Genomic DNA, 25,295 nt, shown 5'->3' with positions numbered 1-25,295 from the left:
GCTTAATACTACCCCAAAGTGTTGCCAAATTAAGTACTTCTGAATTGTTACCCAGCATCTTGTTTTCATTTCTCTCAGCAGTAGAATTACTTTTACAAGGACCATCAGTGCTGGCACTGTTCAAGATGTTAAGTCACTGAGCTGCTCTCTCCCTGCTGTACTTTGGCTTGAAAACTTAATCTGATTCTGCAGTTGCTCTACTTTTTATTGATTCATAGCAAACCTGACAATAAACCAGAGGTATAATTTCGTCTTATTGTACAGGAGTTTCAAATGTTAGGCAAAAAGTGATAAATATATATTTTAGCTTTAACTTTGCTTGAATAATTTATTACTTACATTGTCCATAGATACGATGATCCGTACCAAACTCATTGTGACATTTAAAATAAAATCAATGTGGCTATAATATTCTGATTCCGTTTTTAGGGCCAGGATAAAATTTTACAGATTTATTATACAGAGATTCAAAGAGAACATTGTAGACTGAAGTACAGAATAGTAGCTAGTACTGATGTTGAAGCAATATATTAAATTTAAATGCTTGTAAACATTCATATTATTTGATCAATATGTTTCCCATCATAGAGCATGGTGCAGTATCTCTGCCCACAATGTTGTTCTGACCTTTTAACCTGCTCCAAGATCAATTTAGAATCAGAATCAGAATCAGGTTTAATATCACTAGCATATGTCATGAATTTTGTTGCTTAACTCTTCCCTCCTCCCACATCGCTCTCTATTTTTCTTTCATCTATGTGGCTAAGAGTGTCTTAAATGCCCCTAATCTATCTGCCTGATAGCTGAATTAATCTTTCGATAAGTGATTTAAATTCAAGACTTTGCTGAGTGGCTTTGCCAGTGCACTTCTTTTTAACAATTAGTTTCAAGAAAACCTTAAAAGATATGAAGAGAGAAAAATATCTGTGGCTCACTGGGTAATATTCTCACTTCTTCAACCATGAGAAATGACAAGAACTAAAATCCGTGACATGATTTTACTGACAAAAGAAAACTCTCGATAGTTGGATTATTACAAGATTATAGCAAGACCCGAAGGGATTCATTGAAATAGGAAGGGAAGGAGAGGCGAGGAAAGGGAGGAGGCCTGGATTAAAGGGTATGAACTATAAGGAAAGGTTGGAAAGAACTTGGATTGTTCTCTATTGGAAGGTTAGGGGAAACTGACAGAGGTTTTTAAAAATTGAGAGCCATAAAAAAGATTTATCTCAATTTTTAAAAACCTCTGTCAGTTTCCCCTAACCTTCCAATAGAGAACAACCCAAGTTCTTTCCAACCTTTCCTTATAGTTCATACCCTTTAATCCAGGCCTCTTCCCTTGCCTCTCCTCTCCTCTCCTTCCTATTTCAATAAATCCCTTTGGGCCTTGCTATAATCTTGTAATAATCCGGCTTTTCAATTTCAAGCATGATGGTGGTTTGACGCGGCCTTCTTGCCCGCTACCCGGGGCGGCTGGAGACACTCGCTAAAAGAAGAGAGCGCGTGTGGTCTCCAGAATGAAACAGACCCTGTATATGTTTGTATTTTTTTATCAACAGTTTTCACCATACGATGTTAATGTGGAAGAGTGAACAGTAAATGGTTAACCTTACTATGACTCTGTCTTCATTGGCTCTGGTTTAACTTGGTGTTTAGTCAGAGTTTCAACACACTGCACAAGAACACTACAGGTAGATATGTCAAACACCTGTGGAGGGATAGGGATGATGTTAGGAATCAACATTTCAATTGCTTAATTCCCTGAAAAACATGAAAGTATTTTCAACAAGGCAGAGATTCTTTTATGCTGAGTCTGCAAGACCATACATGTTTGACTTCTAAACTAAAGGTCATTGGTCACTCGATGGGCTTAATCTAAATCAGTAGTTCCCAACCATTTTTATGCCATGGACTAATGCCATTAAACAAGGGGTCCGTGGACCCCAGATTGAGAACCCATGATCTAGATTAACATTTCAATGCAATTATTAGAAAATACCCCATTTTTAGAAGGTCTATACTTCGATACCTTGATAAATCAAGGCAGATTTTGAATGATCCACTTCTCTGTGTTATTACAGATCACGTCAATTATTCATCCAATACCAGGAGAGAAAGATAAATGCAAACAACAACACACATAAAAGTTGCTGGTGAACACAGCAGGCCAGGCAGCATCTCTAGGAAGAGGTGCAGTCGACGTTTCAGGCCGAGCCTCTTCGTCAGGACTAACTGAAGGAAGAGTGAGTAAGGGATTTGAAAGTTGGAGGGGGAGGGGGAGATCCAAAATGATAGGAGAAGACAGGAGGGGGAGGGATGGAGGCAAGAGTTGGACAGGTGATAGGCAAAAGGGATATGAGAGGATCATGGGACCGGAGGCCCAGGGAGAAAGACAAGGGGGGGAGGAACCGAGAGGATGGGCAAGGGGTATGTTCAGAGGGACAGAGGGAGAAAAAGGAGAGTGAGAGAAAGAATGTATGTATAAAAATAAGTAACAGATGGGGTACGAGGGGGAGGTGGGGCATTAGCGGAAGTTAGAGAAGTCTATGTTCATGCCATCAGGTTGGAGGCTACCCAGACGGAATATAAGGTGTTGTTCCTCCAACCTGAGTAATCATTTAGTTTGTTTGTCTGACCTTGCTTGGATTCTATCATGCTTCTGAGAGTAAGTGAACAGAACTATCTGCTGTACTGAAAAGCTTTAAAAGATAAATTTGTCAAAGTTATTTTTTAAATCACTTTTACAAGTTAATGTATTGATAAATTAGCATTTGAAACCTTTCAACCAAAGTTTCATTTGGTTCTTATATTAATTGCAACATCACTTCAGCAAAATTATAAACTTTAAAAGGCACAATTATTTAATTCTTTAACTGAGCCTATCTCATATCATTCAATAAATCCTCTGTTCCTAAAATATCTTTCACAGTCGTCATGCCACCATAGTAATCAATGCCTTGTTTTAACTATCAGTAACTTGCTGTGCAAAGACAAATGCTCACATTAATAGATGTGGCTAGCTTTGACTGATGAATACTTGTCAAAGAATAAACGAGCTACTTGCTGGGCAGAATAGTACACAGAAGCAGGCAATTTGAAATGCCTCCTGAGTCTTCTCAGCAGCTAGTTTATTCTGAAAGATTCTAACAATCATTGACCCTGTTTTGTGTGTCTGAAGTCCCTTGTTGGCTGTCCCACTTTCTGAGTGTTAGACTGGGCAGCCTGATTATTGCACATGATACCATGTTTTCATGTTATTTTGCTTTCAGGATCAAATTCATCAGCAATGTCTCCTCACGTCTATTTTAAAGGCTGTCACCATGAGAAAAGTTAAAATGAAATATAACCTATTGTTTTCAATTAAAGTTTGTAAATGTCCTGTTTAAGTTTGACCAGGCTTCAAGAATTATAATATTCAACACATGATTCTGCACCCTTGAGCTATATATGTTCAAGATGAAAATTCATTAATGAAATTGTGGAATTTTATTAATATTTTGTCTACATGGAAATCTTTTCACTGAATTGCATTTCCTGAAATATACAGTATATTCTGCTATGTTATTCATCATAGCTTTTGCAGAGGTATTGAATATAGAGAGCATGTATTGAAACAGTGCAGGTCTTTATGAATTGCTGCACTGTTTGGGAATCAGGATATCTTACCATCAAACTCCATACTTTGGTTAAGCTGAGAATGATGAATAACCCACAAATATTGTTGTATGTTAGTGCATTGGATTCTTTCCAGAGAACCATAAATGGGTCATTAGTTTGCTGAACCAGTTAACAGGCTTCAATGATCTGTTTGTGGTGGGGTAGGGTGAGGTAGATGGAGGATTCCTGTTGATTGTTGTTAAAAATATATCCATGCTGGCAGCCAAAGGAACAGAGAATTTCGGACCACAAAATAGTTTTCAAGGCTTGTTAGTGCGATAGATTAAACACAATTCCTTCATCTCTACACACATTATGCCCACTATCTATTTGCAGCCCAGCATTACACATTTGAAGTCAATTTTTAAATAATCAAATTAGACTTTATGTATAATAAAAATATACTTACAAAAATGATCTGTACAATACCTTTCATTCTTACAATCATAGTCAATGCATTACATAGTGTTCTGTTACATTCCTTAAAACTACTACTGCAGTAACTGAGGGGATTCCTCACCCAACATAGCCCCTTCCTGTCCAGCGGTGGAAGAACCCAATACAGTGGTCCTTCCCCACTCAGCCCTTATGATGGCTGCAACAAGCACCCCTTAGAACTTACTCCTCTACAGACATCTCCATGCACTGGCAGACCAACAAGTTGCAGGGCATCTTTCACCAAGTTAATGATCTGCCAGCAGCACTTGATGTACTTCTCCGAGTGTGTCCCTGGGAACAGCCCTGTAGATCAGAGAGTCCTCTATCATGCAGCTGCTCAGGGTGAACTACCACACAGGCCCTTGCACCTTTCTCTATACAGTCTTTGCAAGCCCATAGTCTGCAAAGAGGTGAGCAGCTGTCTCAGCCCCATTATAGTCATCCTGTAAACAGTGTACAGTGGATGTGATGCTCTGGGCATGCAGGAAGGATCTGACTTAGAGGGTGCCTTTCATTGCCAGCCAAGCAAGGTCTTGGTGAGATCTGGTGATGAGGCCTTCTGCCAGACGATCAGAGAACCACCCTACTGCGTGCATTGAGTCCTTTTCCTGCAGGAGGTTCCATGCTGACCACTGCATGATGGGCGTGGTCAAAGGTGTTGGCCTGATAGAATGACTGGGACATTGCGTGGCAACGGGGCCTGACCTATCCTTCACATCACCGGTAATTGGTGCTCGCCTACTTGGTTCCATACACACTTTCTCTATAGTTCCAACTGCAGTCCACTGAATTGTAGTGCTGTGACGGGTAAACGAAGTACCCTGAAATCTGTATGCAAGAAAGATAAATGTCAGATTATTGCTGAGAAAGCTGTTCTGAAATCTAGAAAGAGGCACCTTCTAAGTAAAGTGCCTTAAATCTAAGCAATTGAATTGTGTCTTATTTTGCACTGCTATGGATGATGTGCAAACAAGACTAAGTTCCCAGTAGCTTGTTCTAACTATCATTCACAAAAAATAAAGTGGAAATTTGATGGTTTCTAATAAATCTCAGGGCAGAAAACCTTTAATAAATGGACCTTAAAGGATACAAAAGAATGCACCATTCAACATGACAGATTTGATCTGGGCCATGACTTTACCCTTATCTCTGTTCCCCATAATCGGTCATTCTTCTATTGTTCATAAGTTTTCTAAATTAGCCATGAAAATATTTGAAGACTCAGACTCCGCAGCTGCCTGGGGTAGAGAATCCCAAAGATACAACACTCAGGAAAGAAATTTCTCCTCTGTATTAAAATCAATCCTTTATTCTGAAACTATATTTTCTAGTTTTAGATTTCCCATAAAGGGGAATCTCTTCAGCTTAATCTGTTAAGCCTCCACATGCAATAAATCATAATAAAATGATGATAAAAGATAACATTTTTATTGCTCAATTCTTTCTATCATCTGGGAGTGAACAGAATGGGATATAAAGGTTCACTGAAATAAATTAGTTTCCACAAGCAAGAAAATATTTTTTTACAAATACACTTAAGACTGGTACTTTGCAACACAAAAATTATTATTAAATGGGTTGCTCTGCTGTCCTTTATCATCATGGCTCCAGTCCTTGTTGCATATGGCATCCTGTGTGACTCAGTATGCAGCACAAATAATAGAGTTCAAAGTTCAATTGTTATCAGAGAATGTATTAATTATATAAACTTGAGATTTGTTTGCTTGCAGGTAGCCACAAAAGCAAGAAGCCAGAAAGAACCCAATTAAAGAAAGAAAAGAAAAAAAAAGAAAAAGAAAAGACCAATACCCAATTCACTATATTACAAAATTTAAATACATTGATGCAAAGGAAATATGAAGTTGGCTAGTGAGGAATGAAATAGATCCAAGAATCCCTGCCAGCCACAGATGGACTGAGTGTATCTTTGCCTGTTCTTTGGAGTTGAGAGCCATTAGTGAGTCATTAACACACATCAAAGTTGCTGGTGAATGCAGCAGGCCAGGCAGCATCTCTAGGAAGAGGTATAGTCGAAGTTTCGGGCTGAGACCCTTCGTCAGGACTAACTGAAAGAAGAGGTATCCACATAAGCAAGTGAGATATTAGTAAAGTTTCTTTCTTATTGAAGAGTTAGAGCAGTGGGGATGGCAGTCAGGCCAGCAGTGTGCTCCTCTGCAGGTAGTGTGAAGTCAGGGAGGCCTCCGGTATCCCTGAACACCAGCTGTAGCTCTTTGCAAACCATCTTAGGGAACTGGAGTCCAATCACAAACAAGAGAAAATCTGCAGATGCTGGAAATCAAAACACCACACAAAACGCTGGAGGAACTCAGCAGGCCAGGCAGCATCTATGGAAAAGTGTAAACAGATGACCCTTCATCAGTCCTATCTGGCTCTGTGGCTCAGAAGGGAAGGGGGAGGGGGGAAAGAAGAGTATTGATAGGAGATTTACAGATTAGGGGATCAGACAGAAAATTCTGTGGATGAGGATGGAACTGCGGGATAGTATGTTGCTTCCCAGGTGCTAGGGTCAGAGACATCTCGGATCAAGTCCACAGTATTCTTAAGGGAAGTGTTAAGTAGCCAGAAGTTGTGGTATACATGGCTACCAATAACAGAACCAGGAAAAGGGATGAGGTCCTAAAGAATAAACGTATGGACTTAGGAAGGAAGCTAAAAATGAAACCTCGAGGATAGTAAATCTCTGATTACTGCCTGTGCCGTGTGCCAGTGAGGATAATAGGAAAATATTGCAGACAAATAAGTGGCTTAAGAGTTAGTGCAGGAAGCAGAGTTTCAGACTTGTGCATCATTGTGATCTGTTGTGGGGAATATATGACTTACACAGTTTACACTTGAACTCAAAAGGGACCAATGTCCTTGTGGGCAAGCTTGCTAGCACTTTGGGAGTGGGGTGGGGTTAAACTAGTTTGGCAGAGTGTTGCAAAGCACAAGTGTTAGGTCAGATGATGGAGCTGTTGGTGTAAAATTAGATACAATATGCAAAGAGACCATGAGGAAGGATCGGTGGTGGATAGAGCATAAATGTTGTCATTTGCAAACACGAGAAAATCTTTAGGTGCTGGAAATCCAAGCAACACACACAAAATGCTGGAGGAACTCAGCAGGCCAGGCAGCATCTAAACGTTGACTGTACTCTTTTCCCAGGTGCTGCCTGGTCTGCTGAGTTCCTCTGGCATTTGGAATGCAGCCATTTGGATGGATTGAAAGGTGTTTGCTTTCATACAATTAAAGTATTGGGAATAAGGGTGATGAACTGAGAATCTGGATCAGTACCTGGAAAACACTACTGGTGACGGTAGTAGAGGCTGATACAATGAAGACATTTATATAAATAAGATAGCCACCTAAATGTAAGAAAAATAGAGGATTATGAGTTGTATGGGAGGAAAGGTTAGATTGTGGAGTTGATTTATGGAGGTCAGCACATCATGGGCTGAAGCAGCTGTACTATTCTGTACTGTTCCATGCTTATTTGATATGTATTGGAGTTTTGAGAAACTTAAATCCCAGCTGCGTACCCAGGTTTTCCCTTTTGTATTTTGTTGTGTACCATTCCTGGTCTTTTGCACAACAGAATTAGAATGGTTATCACTAACTTCAATGCAGTTGGATATGTTTTACAGCAGTAGTTTGGTGCAAACACACAAAATCACTATAAATTACAATCAAATAGTGCAAAAGGAAAAAAAAAATCAATTCTCTTACTTGTAGTGCATTGCTGTTGTTACTATTCTAACCTGGTTTCCAGTCCCTCAGTCCTAACATATTGAGCTCTATGCTCAAGAAGTAATAAGTTTCTATTCAATATTTTTACAGTATAAGCTTAATAGGCAATAAAGAGAATTTGGGGGGTGGGGTTGATGATTGTGCTGCCTTTCTTTTCTTTCTTGGTTTCATGGCTACCTGGAGAAGAATTTCAAGTTGTTAACTTTGATACTAAATAAACCTTTGAATCAAAACCCACCAAGTTTTATATCTTTCAGATACAATGATAACATATGACCAGTTCTTGTCAGCCCATCTGATGTAGGCATGACTAGCTTTGGTGAGCCCAATGGCCAGTCGGCTATTTGATTGCTCCTGAACTCCTACACGTGGTGCAAATATTTTGAAATACATTGCAGTCATGGTGCCTATTTTATTCAATCTAATTCTGATTAGCCATTTTGTACATTTCACACCTATTTACAGTACATTCATCTACTGTTTTCTCTTATCCTGAAACTCTCAGGAGGTCAGCTGCAATTCACTTATGTCCAGTCTACCAACAACTGCCACAGAGAGGTACATTCCAAGATGTAGGAGCAACTTGAAGGATATACTGAAGTCCAAAGTTTCCGTAAGGCTGTCATTTAGATCATGCTTTCTTCAATGTTTCACAGATGTACTGTTTAAAAAGGAAAGGGAAAATTGCTTAAACATTTTAAAAGTGGAGTGACTGCACATTGGAGAAAGATAGGTATTGATTGCATTTACTGTCTGTTATGAATAAAGCATATTTTTGGTGAAAAAAAAATACCCTGCACATTTGCCCTGACATCTCAGAATGCCTCATGCTCATGTTAATTTGCTTCAATACAGGTTGAGGAATGAAATACTTCCCTGCGTAAATATTATGGTTAATTTCCAGGCCCCTTATGTCAAATCACAAACAAAAGAAAATCCGCAGACACTGGAAAGCCAACTAATACACTCAAAATGCTGGAGGAACTCAGCAGACCAGGCAACATCTATGGAAAAAAAGTACTATCGACGTTTCGGGTTAAGGCCCTTCGGCAGGACTGGAGGGAGAAAAGGTGGAGTAGATTTAAAAGGTGGGGGTGGGGTAAAAGAAACACAAGGTGATAGGTGAAACCTGAAGGGGGTGGGATGAAGTAAAGAGGCGGGAAGTTGATTGGTGAAAGAGATACAGGGCTGGAAAAGGAGGAGTCTGATAGAAGAGGACAGAAGGCCATGGAAGAAAGAAAAGGGGGAAGAAATACCAAAGGGAGGCAATAGAGGGCAAGGAGATAAGGTGATAGAGGGAAAAGGGAATGGACAAAGCTGAGGAGGGGCATTACCCGGAGTTCGGGAAATGGATGTTCATGCCATCAGGTTGGAGGCTACCGAGACAGAATATAAAATGTTGACAGAATATACAACACCTTTTATTTCTCTCGGGTAGCTTCCAACCTGATGGCATGAGCATCAATTTCTCAAACCTCCGGTAAAGCCCCCCTCCCCTTCACTATTCCCTTAAAATCTTAATTTTTCTATAGATGAACCTCATTATTTTACCATCATTTAGTATTTTTAGCTTTTTGGTAATTTTTAAATTTTTTTTTTAAGAAAAGCAGTTCTAAGGAATAGTTTTAAGTAATTTTAGGAGTATCCAGGAGAGCCAATGGACCATTTCAATTATTATACATTTTAAGCTAAATTACAGTAAGTGTAAATTCAACTTTAAAAAGTCATGTATTGTAATGAATATGCCAAAGGAAAAATATGAATCATAAATGATTACTGATAAATAGCATGGAGCTAATTCTGTGCCAGATCTGAGGTCAGGATCTTCAATATCCCTTCCCAACCTGTGTGAACAGGTTGACAGTGCTTGAAACTTCACAGACCAAGGTCTTAGGCAGACATCCCACCCTACAAAAACTCATTTCAGGGAGGTAGCACCACCACCCCCGCCTCCCGCAACCCCGTATCTCCTCCCGGTCGACCTCCAAGGGTGTATGTATACAGGACATTTGATTATAACACAACAATTTATTTGATCACATAGAAACTATTTACACACACACACACAATATATATTCCTTGTTAAGTATTTTGTTGTCAGTCTCAATGCTAATAGCTAAATGCTAATGCAAATAGCTTTCCTATTTCTTTTGCAAACTTTCCTTGTACTGTGATGTGGCTTGCTTGGCAGATTTGAGCATTTTGCCGGAAGTCTCAACCTCATAGCAGTCTGTGTCAATGAATTTGTTAATTTTGCAAGACATCAGATATACAAGTGTTTTGTGAGATAGCAGACTTCTAAATTCTGTCTTAATGTGATGCACCATGCTGAATGCCCTTTCTAAATCACAATTAGAATTTGGCATCATTATTTTTGACCCCTATTAGGCAGGGGTGAAGTACGATTTATAGTTTCTTTTTTTGGAACACTCTGCCCTGGCGCTGCAGGACACTAAACTGAACTGATGGACAATGAAAGAGAAAGAGGTCGACTGTAAAGCCTGCTCACAGAGAAAACTAATAAGTCTACTTAGCACAAAGAGAAAGCAATCAGGATTATCTCTCTCTCTCTCTCTCTCTCACACACACACAAATATCGATTTCCAGGATATTGTATATAATTTGCGGGCATCAGGGAGCTGCTATCATTATGCGGGAGATTCCCGGAACTTCTGGGAGAGGTGGGATGTCTGTCTTAGGGAAATATGGTACTGAAATAAACAGGGTCAGAACACTGATTAGGACAGAATAAAGAAAGGCTTCACAATAAAGGAGCATGTTGCTGAAGCAAGTGACATTTGTGACAGGCTCCCAGTCAATTAGTTTAAGGATACTGTTTAAGGAATGATTCTGTCTGCAAGAGTACATAATGATAATGGCTCAAGACAGGGCTAGTAATAAATGAAACAAAATTATTTTTGAAAGTAACAGAGGTAAAAGACAAAATTGGCTAGCTGGTAAGATCAAAGTGTGTATGAGATTAAGGAGACAGTGTAAGCTCAATGTGAAAAAAATGAACCTGCAGCCAGAGCACAGTTAGGAAGAGGCCTACAACACAGTCACGCAGTCTATGAGACTCAAGAATGAGGAGCATACTGTAACTATAGCTTTGGTTAAGTATTGTTTCTGTGTACTGTGTGAAACTTAATAAATCTGTTGTGCTTACAATTGTAAAGAGTGCAAATATACTACAAGCACCTGTAGCAACCAAAAGCTTGGAGTACTGGGATTAAGCCTATTGACGATGTTACAAGAGAAACCAAACATCCCAGAGGAAAGCACAAATGCTCAATGTGACATTGACGAAATTACTATCAGAAGGTAAAGAGCCATTTCTTCCCCCCGCCCCCCCCCCCACAGTACAAAGTAATGCAAATAACATCCAGCTATTTGAGGATATTAAACATCAAAATCAGCACAATAATAATGACTGTGGTAACAAAATGAACAAGCAATATGTTATGAATTCAAATTCTATCAGGATAGGTTGTAAACCTGAGTGATATTTGGGCTACACCCACAAGCATTACAGAAACATTCAGGACTATTACCAAAATCCAATTAGTTAATTTTTGCAGGGAAATAGCCTGTTAAATAAAAAGGCTTGCCTATCCAATGTCAAACTGATACATTCAACCCTACGTTAGCATGCCAGTTGGCATGACACTGTCACAGCTCGGGGAGTTCGGAGTTCAATTATTGACATAATTTGTTATTAGCATAACAAAATTTTCTGTAAACAAAAATGCATGGTTGAGATTTTTTAAAAAGATCTGATTGTTCTGACCTCCAGAGACATAGTTCGTTTTGTATGAATATCACTTCCTAGATGTAAACTTTTTTTTACATCATTTCCTGTGTAGGCAGATTTTTATTTTGATTTGAAGCACACGATGGAAAGATATTGATCTTCATCCACTTTTTATTTGGTCTTGAAACAGCAATATCAGTAAATAATACACATCTTCATGTAAGTGTTATGTTTAGATTCTTCTTTGCACCGCATGTTTACTCTGTATAGATATGGGGTGCTGCATAAGTGTATTAACTTGGTTAACACCTGTTGTCAAAAATAATAGACAATATTAGTGTATTCAGGCGTGCAATGATTCTGCATTGAATTTACTACGTATTTTACTTAACTCTTGGCAGTTTCACAAAAAAAGAAATCTCATTAAAAACCTTGAAAGAAGGCTGAAAGTGATTTTTGAGAAGTTGTTTGGCTCACTACATAGCTGTGTCTATATGCAGTGAAGGCATTAGACTGCCATTCCAGTTATTTCAACTATTTTCACAGTGCAGGTTGAGTACCTCGTATCCAAAATGCTTGGGGCCAGAAGTGTTTCAGACTTCAGATTCTGGAATATATAATGATCTATTTTGGGATTGCCATAATTTCTGACACTGAATTTGTGCTACCAGCAAGTAGTCTTTCCCTTACACTTTTTCATCGCACAAATGTACTTAATGGTAAACATTAGTACATACCATTAACATAATGAAAATATAACATGTTCAGCTTAACAAAAGCAGCATCAGGAGATTACCCGAATCATCTGTAGAGCAACAAATATGCAGGCTTTCAAGTCTCCACTCATGATGCCGTGTTTTGATTAAAATGTTATAGTACACTCTGGATTTTACATTTTTTTTCAGTTTTTATCTAAGGTATAACAACAACCAGCATTGTGGACTTGTTCTGGTGCTAGATTTTCAGCAGCGACTGTCTTGGCAAATTGATCGATGAATTTCTCTGCTGCTTCGTGATCAGCAGATGCTTTATCTTTACGCAAACACAAAGAAATCTGCAGATGCTGGAAATTCAAGCACCACACATATAAGTTGTTGGTGAACACAGCAGGCCAGGCAGCATCTCTAGGAAGAGGTACAGTCGACATTTTGGGCCGAGACCCTTCGTCAGCACTAACTGAAAGAAGAGCTAGTAAGATATCCCACTTTCAAATCTCTTACTAGCTCTTCTTTCAGTTAGTCCTGACGAAGGGTCTCGGCCCAAAACGTCGACTGTACCTCTTCCTAGAGATGCTGCCTGGCCTGCTGCGTTCACCAGCAACTTTTGTGTGTGTCTCTTTATCTTTAAATGTTTTTAAATCTTTGGAAATTTTATGCTGTATCTTTTCATAAACTTCTGCAACCAGCCTGAGTATCACAATTACCTCCAATATTCAGATCTTTGCTTGTTTCATGATCAGCATATTGTTAAGCGCCATGTGTTCACTCCAACTACAATGAATCCACTCTTTCAATACACATTGTGATCTTTTTTTTGCCTTATGCAGTGTTTTTCTATTTTTGATTAATTATGTGAGGTCACTTCTCAGAACTGTCTGTGGTGTGCAGCGACCTGCCCATTGCCTGCAAACCTTCCCAGCGCCTTGTGGAATTAGTCATGTTAGTGCTTAAACAAAATCTTCGGTTTCAGAGGTTTCTGGATTTATATTTTTGGTTAAGGTGTATTCAACATGTATGTATAAACTTCTGTGTTGAACAAACTACAAGGCAGACTGAGGTCAATCTGCTATTATTAAAAGTTGTCATTAAATTCAATAGTGCAACAACAAAAGAATGAGCAGAACTTTCACAACATATGACCAACTGAGAAAACTATCCATTTATTTAGAAAAAGATTACACTGGTAGAATACAGCAGATAAAAAATTCAAATGTAATTTTGAAAATTTATGACCAAACATAGGTATTCATGGAAATAGAAATCTCCTGTAGTTGTACAATTTAAACCTAATTTCATCTCAAGGACAATACTTGCAATTTGCTTTAAAATTTTCATGAAATAAACACAAGATGCTGCACAGGATAGTTTTAATCAGTAAACTAAACAATGGCTGATTTTAATTACACACAATCACTATACTAGTGTATACATAATATACAAATATCTTCATTGCCGTAAAGGTGAAGATGGAAGGTTGTAGACAGCTGGCAGCAGGCATGAGCCTGCACTCAAAATGACTGCAAATGTACTTCGTGGTTTTGCAGCGTACAGCACATTGTGCTTATATTTAAGAGCAAACCACTTGCTAATATACTGAGAATGACATGCATACAGACAAAACATCAAGTGAAAAAGACAACACAACTCAATTTTTAAATGATGGCCAACAGAAATGGAGTGAAAGTAATTGAACAAAATGTTTTAATAGGCTTCGGTTAGGTCCTCCCTCTCCTGATTTTGTCAACCTCACCAATGAAGTCCTTGCGTTCCAAATTCAGTAGCACAAGTAAATTCACGGCACCAGCTTGTAGTCCAATGGGGAAAGAGCTGTAAATATTTAAGAAAAATAAAGGTTTAGTGAACATAGAACATTACAGCACAGTACAGGCCCTTTGGCCCATGACACTGTGCTGACCCTTTAACCTGTTCTAGGACCAATCTAACCCTTCCCTCCTACATAATCCTCCATATTTCTATCATCCATGTGCCTAAGAGTTTCTTAAATGTCCCTAATGTATCCGCCTCTATCACCACCCCTGACACCTCTGTAAAAAGCATGCCTCTGACATCCTTCCTATACTTTCCTCCAATCACTCTAAAATTAAGCATCTTTACATTTCTGCCCTGGAAAAAGTCTCTGGCTATGCACCCTATCTATGCCCTGTTATCATCTTGTACACCCCTATCAAGTCACCTCTCATTCTCCATCACTCGAAAGAGAAAAGCCCTAGCTTGCTCAACGTATCCTCCTGAGACATGCTCTCTAATTCAGGCAGCATCCGGATAAATCTCCTCTGCACTCTCCAAAGCTTCCACATCTTTCTAATGAGGTGACAAGGATTTGGAAAACAATATTCCATACGTCGTCTAACCAGGGTTTTGCAGATCTATAACATTATGTCACAGCTCTTGAACTCAATCCTCTGACTAACGAGGGCCAACAGACAATATGCCTTCTTAACAACCCTATCAAATTGCGCAATGTGGACACCAAGGTCCCTCGGTTCCTCCTGCTAAGAATCCTGCCATTACCCTATATTCTGATTCTGCTTTCAAATTCAACCTTTCAAAGTGATTCACGTCACACTTTTCTCAGTTGATCAGCATCTGCCACTTCTCAGCCCAGCTCTCCATCCCATCAATGTCCACAGTAACCTATGACAACCTTCTCCACTATCCACAACTTCAACATTTGTGTCAACATTGTTGTTTATCAGCCACCGAATAATAACACTACAGTGGCACAGGCAATAAGCAGAGAAATATCTGAGGCATGTAAAAATGGAGCAGCAGTTATCATGGGGGGATTTTAACTTGCACAAAGATTGGGCGAATCATGTTGGTCGAGACAGTCTAGAGGAGGATTTTACAGAACGCATCCATGGTGGCTTTCTTGAACAGCATGTTGCTGAACCTACTAGGGAATGTGCTATCTTAGATCTGGTCCTGTGCAATGAGATGGGTAAAGTTAGTGATTCTGTAGTTAGGGATCCTTTTGGAAAGAGTGATCACAGTATGATTGAGTTTGTCATACAAATGAAGGGTGCAATAGTTCGATCTAAAACCAGTGTATTATGCCTAAACAAAGGATGAGGGAGAATTTGGCTAGTGTAGACTGGGAACACAGGCTATATGGCGGGACGGTTCAGTGGAACAGTGGAAGACTTTCAAAGAGGATTTTCATGGTGCTCAACGAAATTATATTCCAGTTAAAAGCAAAGACAGTAAGGGTGAGGAGATCCAACCTTAGATAACTAAGGAAATAAAGAAGGCATCAAACTAAAAGCTCGTGCATACAAAGTCTCCAAGAGTAGTGGGAAGCTGGAAGACTGGGAAAACTTTAAAAACCACTAAGCAAGTAATAAAGAAAGGGAAGACGGATTATAAAAGTATAAAAGTAAAAGTTTTTTATAATTATATAAAGCAGAAAAGGGTGGCTAAAGTGTACGTAGATGCAGAGACAGATGCAGCATGGATACAGCAAAGGCAGGCCCTGTCTGACAAACTTACTGAAGTGCCCTGAAGATATAATGAGCGCAGTGGATAGAGGGGAACAGGTAGACGTTATTTACTTGGTTTTCCAGAAGGCATTCGATAAGGTGCGCATAAAAGACTTATTCATAAGATAAGGATGCATAGAGTTGGGGGTGATGTATTAGCATGGATAGAGGATTAGTTAATTAATAGAAAGCAGAGAGTGGGCACATATGGGTGTTACTCTGGTTGGCAATCAGTGGTGAGCGGTGTGCCTGCAACTGTTCACGATATACAAACCTACATTAATGATCTGGAAGAGCGGACTAAGAGTTGTGTACCTAAGTTTGCAGATGATTCTAAATTGGGTGGAAAAGTCAATTGTGCAAAAGGTACAAAGAGTCTGCAGAGAGACATAGATAGGTTAAGTGAGTGGGCAAGGGTCTGGCTGATGGAGTAAAATGATAGTAAATACAAGGTCAACCACTTTGGATGGGAAAATGGAAGAGCAGATTATTATTTAAATGATAAAAAAAATTGCAGCACGCTGCTGTGCAGAGGGACGTGGGAGTGCTTGTGCATGAATTACAAAAGGTTGGTCTGCAGGTGCAGCAGGCCATCAAGAAGGCAAATGGAATGTTGGCCTTTACTGCTAGAAGAATTGAACTTAAAAGCAGGGAGGTTATGCTACAACTGTAGAGGGCACTGGTGAGGTTGCACCAGGAATACTGCATGCAGTTCTGGTCTCCTTACTTGACGAAAGATATACTGGCTTTGGAGGCTGTGCAGAGGAGGTTCACCAGGTTGACTTCAGAGATGAAAGGGTTAGAGTATCAGGAGAGATTGAGTCACCTGGGACTGTACTCACTGGAATTCAGAAGAATAAGACATCTTATAAAAACATATAAAATTATGCAAGCAATAGATTAAGATAGAGGCAGGAAAGTTGTTTCCACTGGTAGGTGACACCAGAACTAGGGGACATAGCCTCAAGATTCAGGGGGGTAGACTTAGGACAGAGATGAGGAGGAACTGCTTTTCTCAGAGAGTAGTGAATCTGTGGAATTCTCTGCACAATGAAGCAGTGGAAGTTACCTCAGTAAATATGTTTACGACAAGGTTAGATTTTTGCGTAGAAGGGGAACTAAGGGTTATGGGGAAAAGGCGGGTACGTGGAGATGAGTACATAGCCAGATGGCCTACTCCTGCTCCTATTTCTTACGTTCGTATCTACAAACATACTAACCCATCATTCTACTTCCTCATCTGTCATTTATAAAAATCACAAAGAACAGGGGGTCTCAGAATAGATCCCTGCAGAACACCATTGGTCAGTGACCTCCCAGGCAGAATATGCTCAATCTACTACCACCCTCTGCCTTTGATAGGCAAGCCAATTTTGTATCCAATCAGTCATTTCCCTGGATCACATGCCTCTTGACTTTTAAGAATGAGTCTACCAGGTTTACCCTTACTAAAATCCATATACACCACATCCACTGTTTCACTTTCATTAATGTGCTTTGTCACATACTCAGAATTCATTCAGGCTCATGAAGCATGACCTGCTTCTCAAGAATCTCCTGCAATAGTTTGCCACCACTGAAGTAAGACTCACTTGTCAATAATTCCCAGGGTTATCCTTATTCCTTTTTTTGAACAAAGGAATAACATATGCCACTCTCCAATTACCTGGTAGTACTCCTGTGGCCAGTAAGGAGAAAGATTTTTGTCAAGGGCACGTCAAATCTCTTTCCTCACTTCCTGTAGTAATCTGGGGTATCCTGACCAGCCATGAGGAATTACCCATCATAATGTTTTTCAAAAGTTCCAGTAGATCATCTTTCTTAACATCAGCTTGTTCTAGCAATATAAGCCTGTTTTACACTGTCCTCAGAAAACTCAAGGAACCTCTCACTGGGGAATACTGAAGCAAAGCATTCCTTAACAACTTCCCCTTCTACATTTCCTCTTCTACACAATCAGGAAGGCTCACCAATACCACTACTTTCTGAGGAAGCTGAAGAGAGCTGGATTATGCAAACTTGTAGTCATGCATACTTCTACAGATGCGCAGCAGAGAGCATCAGAACAAGCTGCATCACTGTATGGTACAGAAAATGCATTGCAGCCAACAGGAAGCGTGTGTGTGTGTGTGTGTGTGTGTGTGTGTGTGTGTGTGTGTGTGTGTGTGTGTGTGTGTGTGTGTGTGTGTGTGTGTATGTATATATATATTTTTTTAAAAAGCCAGTATCATCGTGAAGAATCCCACCCACCTTGCTCATAAACTGTTTGCCCCACTCCCATTAGGCAGGTGGCTATGGAGCATCCACACCAGGACCACCAGACTCAAAAGCAGTTACTTTCCCCAAGCAGTAAGGCTGACCAACACCTCCACCCACTACAATCACAAGATGCAACACACACAAAATGCTGGAGGAACTTAGCAGGCCAGACAGTATCTATGGAAAAGAGTAAACAGTCAACGTTTTGGGCTGAGACATTGACCATTTATTCTTTTTCGTACATGCTTCCTGGTCTTCTGAGTTCCTTCAGTATTTTGTGTGACCTCCTCCCACTAACCCAGCCCTCCATACCCCTGAACCACAACTACCTTATCATTACCTGTCAGTCACCTTATGTACCAACACTCCTGTGTCAAGTGTCACTTTATGGACGTACAATCACTGAATATAAACAATCTAATGTATGTATGTATGTATGTATGTATGTATGTTTGTTTGTTTATTTATTTATTGTGTTTTTAAGTAATTGCTTATTGATTTACTGATACAGCACTTCCAGCCCTTCAAGCCACACTGCACCAGCAAATTCACAATTCCAATTAAACCTTACCTAAGCCCAGGACAATTTACAATGACCAGTAAACCTACCCAGTACGTCTTTGGACTGTGGGAGGAAACAGGAACACCTAGGAAAACCCATGACTCCTTACAGAACAGTGCCAGATTTGAACTCTGAACACCTAAACTCCCCGAGCTGTAATATCCAGTACATTACTGTGGCAACGATGATATAATTGTGTTCTTTATCTTATTGTGTTTTATTTTTGTGCTGCATCAAATCTGGAGAAACAATTTAGTTCCCCTTTACACCTATGTACTGGTAATGACGTTAAACAATCTTCAATCTTCTAAACCTGATTAGTTCTTCCAGCACTCCAGTCATCCTCCTGTTCTTCACATACATGTAGATCACCTTGGGGTTTTCCTTAATCCTACTCGCCAAGGCCTTCCAGGATTCCAAAGTCCATTTTCAGCTCCTTCCTGGCTACCTTGTTACTCTCTAGATCTTATTGTTGCTTCCTAAACCTTAAGTAGGCTTCTTTCTTCCTCTCTGACTAGATGTTCCACATTTCATCAACTATGGTTCTTTCATCCTTTCCCTGCCTCAATGGGACAAACCTAACTAGAATCCTATGCAAGTACTCCCTAACCAACCTCCACATTTCTGTTGTGCATTTCCCTGAGAACATCCATTCCCAATTTACACTCCCAAATTCCCACCAAACAGCACAATTCACCATATGCTCCTATCCTTGTCCAAGGTGATCAAAAAGGTCAGGGAGTTTCTAAACAGCCACTACTGAAAACAGCAAATCAGCAGAAACGATCAAAACCATTTATGACTTTCAGATGTACACCTACTGTATCCCCTTGCTTCAAGGCAAATAATGCAGTCTTGTCTCTCCACATAATGTATACCATTCTGTTTCTGAAATATCCTCCACCCAAGCTACAACGATTCACTAAGTGGCCAACAGTTGGACCTACTGTGCTGGAACTGGTATACATCTTCCAGTCTGATGCTACATCAAATAAGTTTTATCTCAACAGGGAGGTGCTTTAGTCACATCGAGGAAAAGTTAAAGTAGCTTAACAGAATATTGTCTCAATATGAATCAATACAAGACAGATCATCTCACAGCAGGCATAAAGCCAAGCAGCAATATGCCCTTTCCATTAAGCCTCACATGATTGTGACATGCATCACTGATTTACTAAGGAACATAGTCCTTTTCTCATGTTATAAACATCCCAAACTTACATCCATTTTATCCTGATTGTAGACTTCAGGAAAGGGAAACCAGAGATCCATGAGCCAGTAATCATCGGAGGATCAGAAGTAGAGAGGGTCAGTAACTTTAAATTCCTTGCTGTCACTATCCCAGAGGACTTGTCCTGGACCCATCAAATAACTCTTATTGTGAAGAAAGCATGACAGCACCTCTGCTTCCTCAAGAGTCTGTGGAGGTTCGGCATGTCACTGAAGAACTTGGCAAACTTCCATAGATGTGTTGGAAAGTGTGCTGACTGGCTGCATTATGCCTGGTATGGGAACACCAATGCCTTTGAGCAGAAAACCCTACAAAAGGTAGTGGATTTGGCCCCGTGTATCATGGGTAAAACCCTCCAAATCATTGAGCACATCTACATGAAATGTTGCCGTAGAAAAGCAGCATCCATCATCAAAGATCCTCACCATCCAGACCATGCACTTTTCTCGCTGCTGCCATCAGGTAGAAGGTACAGATGCCTTGGGACTCACCACCAGGTTCAAGAACAGTTATTACCCCTCAACCATCAGGCTCTTGAACAAAAGGGGATAGCTACACTCATTTAAAGACTGTTATAGTGTTATTTCATGCTTGTTATTTATTGCCTTTTTAGTTATATCTGCATTTGCACAGTTTGTTTACAGTTAACAGTTTCTGATGTTTACAGTTACTGTTCTATAGATTTACTAAGTGTGCCCACAGAAAAAGAACCTCAGGGTTGCATGTGATAAATTTTACTTTGAATTTTAAAGTATCCTTTTGGTATAGGGAATTCAAATAACAAGCATAAGTGGTTCCCAAATTTGTGTTTCTGTTCAGAAACAATTTATTCTTATTGTTTAGTCATTTAATCCTGGATGTCTCCTCTCAAGTAAAAGCATTTGCTAATATCCAATTACAGAAATATAGATATCTATGCTCTATTTTGATTTAAATTACTTTGCACTTCCTTTGCCTTCTGCACCATATTGAGCAGATTCTCTTAATATTTTGCTTACCAAATACTACTCACAAAGAAAAAAATGCAGGAGTCATAAACTGACAAAGAAAGAACTGTTTGTTGTAATGTTAGAAAATAACACTTGACAATTAAGTTGACTATTTTACACCAAAATCAATACCTTACCATTAGTTGGGTTATTCTTCATTATCTATGTTTTTCTGAGGATTTATGAGTATGATTATTAAGGAAAAAAGTCAGAATGTGTCACTTATACCATTGACTTTCTAATAAAAAGACAAGCAAGCACTGTAGAACTGGAGTGATTCTAGAAACTGTATAAGGGATGTAAATTTATCACGTGGCAAAAACATCCTGCACTCAACGTTAGCACGAGCAAGGAATTAATTACGAAGGGAGGGAAGTTGGGAGGACACACTCCAATCTTTATTGAAGGGTCAACAGTAGAAAGAGCAAGCTCTTCAAAGTTTCTGGGCATCAATATCTCAGAGGATCTATCTTGGCCCCAATACAATGATGCATCACAAAGAAGGTATGCCATACTTCATGAGGAGTTTAAGGAAATCTGGCATATCACTCTTGTAAATTTCTACAGATGCATAGTGCAGAGCATTCTGACTCCTATAGAGGCTCCAATACCTAAGACTGAAATCAATTGCAAAGGATGACAGATTCAGCCAGCTCCATCAAGGACACAAGCCTACCCACATCTTCAAGAGGCAAAGGCCCAAGAAAGCATCCATCATTAATGACCCTTATCATCCAGTTCACACCCTCTTCTCTTCAATACCATCGAGGAGCCTGAAGATTACAACTTAACATTTTAGGAACTGCTTCTTCTCCTCTGCCATGAGATTTCTGAATGGTCCATGAAACTAACTTGTTATTCCTCTTTTGCACTTTTTATTTTTATAACTGCAGAGACTTTTATGTCTTGCATTGTACTACTGCTGCAAAACAACAAATGTCATGACACGTCACTGATAATAAACCTGATTCTGATTCTGCGAGGTGAAACTCCAAATGTGAAGAAAATAATAGTGGTTGGCATTAAGGCTCTTTGTATGGTATATCAATTTTAAGATTATTCTGTATTTCATAGAAATTTCAATAAATCTAGTTTTGTCTTGAACCCATTTCTACAAGCATAGGATCAATTAAAAAGGATATTGTTTTTTGTCATCTTTCAATCCACTACTCTCACGCTTTTCTTTCTTCTCTCCTTTGTCATGCCTGGATTCCTGTTGAAAATATTAAACAAATAAAATATTACAAAATTTTGACAGGTTGAATTGATTACAGTCACATTGGCTGCATTCAAGTTCAGTTTATTATCATCTTACCATACACACATACCACAAAAAAAAGGAACAATCCCTGTTCCACACAAATTATATAGGGTTCTAGATTCAGCTCTTAAAATTAATAAACTTGAAGGTTCTTTTATAAATTATGACATCTAAATTTTCTTATTCAAAGATATCATAAACCAGAAATCTACTGGTGCAACCAAGGGCATGTTCCTAGGTATACTGACAACATAATCTACAAATAGGGTACATCGGAGACGATGCGGAGTTAAGATGGCGCTAAATGGCGACTTCTTTGCTTGCATCTTTGGAAACAGCTCTATTTCCAACTTTAATATCTTTATTTTCCCCGTCAGGGTTCTTTTGAAGACCCTGACCTGGAGTTACACGCTGACTTCAGTTCTTTCTGGGAATGGGACCCGTTCTCGGGGTTTCAGGACCGCCCATTACTCGGCACACCAAGGGGTAGGCCTGAGAGGCGGCCTAGTGTTTGGAAGCCTAAGATCTTGCAGCTCTGGATATGGGCAGATCGAGGGTCGGTGTTACGGCAGGAGACTTGTGTGTCATTGGGGAGGCCGGAAAATCTTTCACTGTGGGCCCGTAGACCTGCAATCTTTACGATCTTCGGGCACCGAGCTCTTAAAAAGCGACGAAACAGACTTTTTAACATCGTAAACCAGCTTCTTGTTGTTATGTCTCCCGCTTGCTGTGAAAATGGGGGACACCCCCCTCTCCCTTATTAGGGAGAGAGAAAACCTGTGGGTTGCTGAATGCCAGATGAATTGCGATAGTCTTTGGGGTAAGTGCAAGGTCTGTGTCTTTGCTATCGCTTAGTTCACGCTTGTGCTTGGTAGCTGGTGTGCTTTTTGTTTTGCTGGTGGGGGAGTGGGGAGAGGGGATTGTTGCTCGCCGTCGCTTACGCCCATGAGGAGGGAGCTGGGGGGGAGAACTTTTAACTGTCATTCATTCTTTGGGGTACTTCTCTGTTTTTGTAGATGTTTTGCGAAGAAAAAGCATTTCAGGCTGTATATTGTATACATTTCTCTGACATTAAATTGAACCTTTGAACACTGCCACTGGATAATAAAGTAGCTCATCACCAATTAGTCCTTTATTTTCTTCATTGTCATTACATGCAAAATTATTAAATATAACAGCAATAGTTCCAAGTCACACTTGGCTGGACGTTTAAAGGCAAGAGTCAAAGACATTAAATATTAAAATTTTGGAAGTCAAATATTTCCATTTCAAACAATTAACTTATTTATTTTAAGATACAGATGGTCTGCTGCATGCTCTCAAATAATTGTATTTTTAATTAATTTCTAAGAACTATAGTTAATTAAACATTACTAGCACGTGTTTCTTCGGGAAAGTTGCTGATTCTGCCCTGTTCTAATCTAATCATAAGATTATATTTTTACAATAAAGTATAAAACACTAACATTTGTTATACATTTTAAACTAAATTATCTAAGTTTGCAATTTCTTGTCAAAACTAAATCATCTACCATACCTTTTTGCTGGCAGTTGAACTTTTCTCTATTTTTTCTAATTTGATGGAGTCGTTTTTATCCCTGTCTTTACCAGAGGCAGATTTTGAGCTCTTATTTTTCTCCTTCTCACTCGAGCGTGGGGAATCTACTGGACTTGCACTTTTACTCCTTTTCCCAGAGCCACCTGTGAAACATTCAATCCTCAATTTATTTTACAGTAATAGAACACTATGACTTGAGTTGACTGCAACACATATGCCAATTCTTCAACACAATGTTGAAAGATTTTCATATTTTTGAAAATTTTTCCAACTGACCTACTCCTCATCAGATAAAGAAATTACTTGGCAATGTTCAAAAATGTGCTACAAGTTGTCTGGCTCTCAAGGCCAATAAAACGAAAACAATATTTGCTCTTTTTGATCCCTTGCAACACTGTGACATAACAAAGATTTCACTTGATATACCTTAGCAATTCACACTTACTCACTTGATCCCTAAGCAGATCTATATACAGTACTTTTTTTCATTTTAATACTTGTTTGGAGAATCACTGGTCAAAGCTGAAATTAACACCATCCAAAATCATCATAGCCAAAGATTTATTTTACTTTGGGTTTTTTTTAATGTCACCCGAAATAAACACATTAAATCTCAAGACTGCGCCATTGCATTTTCTTTAAGTAACAAATTTCTATGTTGAAATAAAATGCCACATGAGGACAAGGCAGAGATAAACCACTATTAAGTTCACAGAATTTCATCCAATCACTATTAAGGGTCAGATCACACTACAGAATGGCAATAATATATTCTGGGCAAGTGTCACCTGTGAGTGAGTGGCACATCACTGGCAACGAACAATGGAGCCCACAGCATGAGAGAAAAGGTAGGTGCAACCTGGTGAAGATGCATTTGCCAATATGCAGGCTATACTTTCTAACAGAACAGCTAAAATTCAGCAATTCAAGATCAAGTCCAAAACTTGTGCAAAAGCTGTGAAACTGAATTTGCAGGAGGATGAATCCCAAAATATATTCCATCATTGACTCTACAAGCATTCAAGTAATTGGATCTATGTTTGCCATGAGTAACAGGGATTATACTGCACAGAATCCACACACATCAAAGTTGCTGTTGAATGCAGTAGGCCAGGCAGCATCTCTAGGAAGAGGTACAGTCGACGTTTCAGGCCGAGACCCTTCGTCAGGACTAACTGAAAGAAGAGTTAGTAAGAGATTTGAAAGTGGGAGGGGGAGGGGGAGATCCAAAATGATAGGAGAAGACAGGAAGGGGAGGGATGGAGCCAGGAGCTGGACAGGCGATTGGCAAAAGGGATATGAGAGGATCATGGGACAAGAGGATGGGCAAGGGGTATAGTGAGAGGGACAGAGGGAGAAAAAGGAGAGAGAGAAAAAGAATGTGTGTATATAAATAAATAACAGATGGAGTACGAGGGGAAGGTGGGGCATTAGCGGAAGCTTGAGAAGTCAATATTCATGCCATCAGGTTGGAGGCTACCCAGACGGAATATAAGGTGTTGTTCCTCCAACCTGAGTGTGGCTTCATCTTTACAGTAGAGGAGGCCGTGGATAGACATATCAGAATGGGAATGGGACGTGGAATTAAAATGTGTGGCCACTGGGAGATCCTGCTTTCTCTGG

At 39.5% G+C, this 25,295-nt stretch overlaps 1 protein-coding gene across 1 annotated transcript in view; it reads right to left on the bottom strand.

Annotated features, from left to right (window-relative positions):
* Positions 1 to 13,451: 13,451 nt before the first annotated feature.
* thoc2 (THO complex 2) overlaps positions 13,452 to 25,295 on the bottom strand; it is a 173,035-nt gene continuing 161,191 nt past the window's right edge. Inside the window, exons 36-39 of the mRNA XM_072270839.1 lie at positions 23,652 to 23,815; positions 21,996 to 22,066; positions 20,991 to 21,039; positions 13,452 to 14,139 (exon numbers count right to left, since the gene is read on the bottom strand). Coding sequence (XP_072126940.1) covers positions 21,012 to 21,039; positions 21,996 to 22,066; positions 23,652 to 23,815 — 263 coding nt within the window. The 3' untranslated portion in view covers positions 13,452 to 14,139; positions 20,991 to 21,011. The remainder of the gene's footprint in view (positions 14,140 to 20,990; positions 21,040 to 21,995; positions 22,067 to 23,651; positions 23,816 to 25,295) is intronic.

This window comes from Mobula birostris, chromosome 10, assembly GCF_030028105.1.
Source record: "Mobula birostris isolate sMobBir1 chromosome 10, sMobBir1.hap1, whole genome shotgun sequence".
Classification (NCBI taxonomy): domain Eukaryota; kingdom Metazoa; phylum Chordata; class Chondrichthyes; order Myliobatiformes; family Myliobatidae; genus Mobula; species Mobula birostris.
Note: the sequence above shows the minus strand (reverse complement) of the source record. Positions and strands in the feature narration are given on the sequence as shown.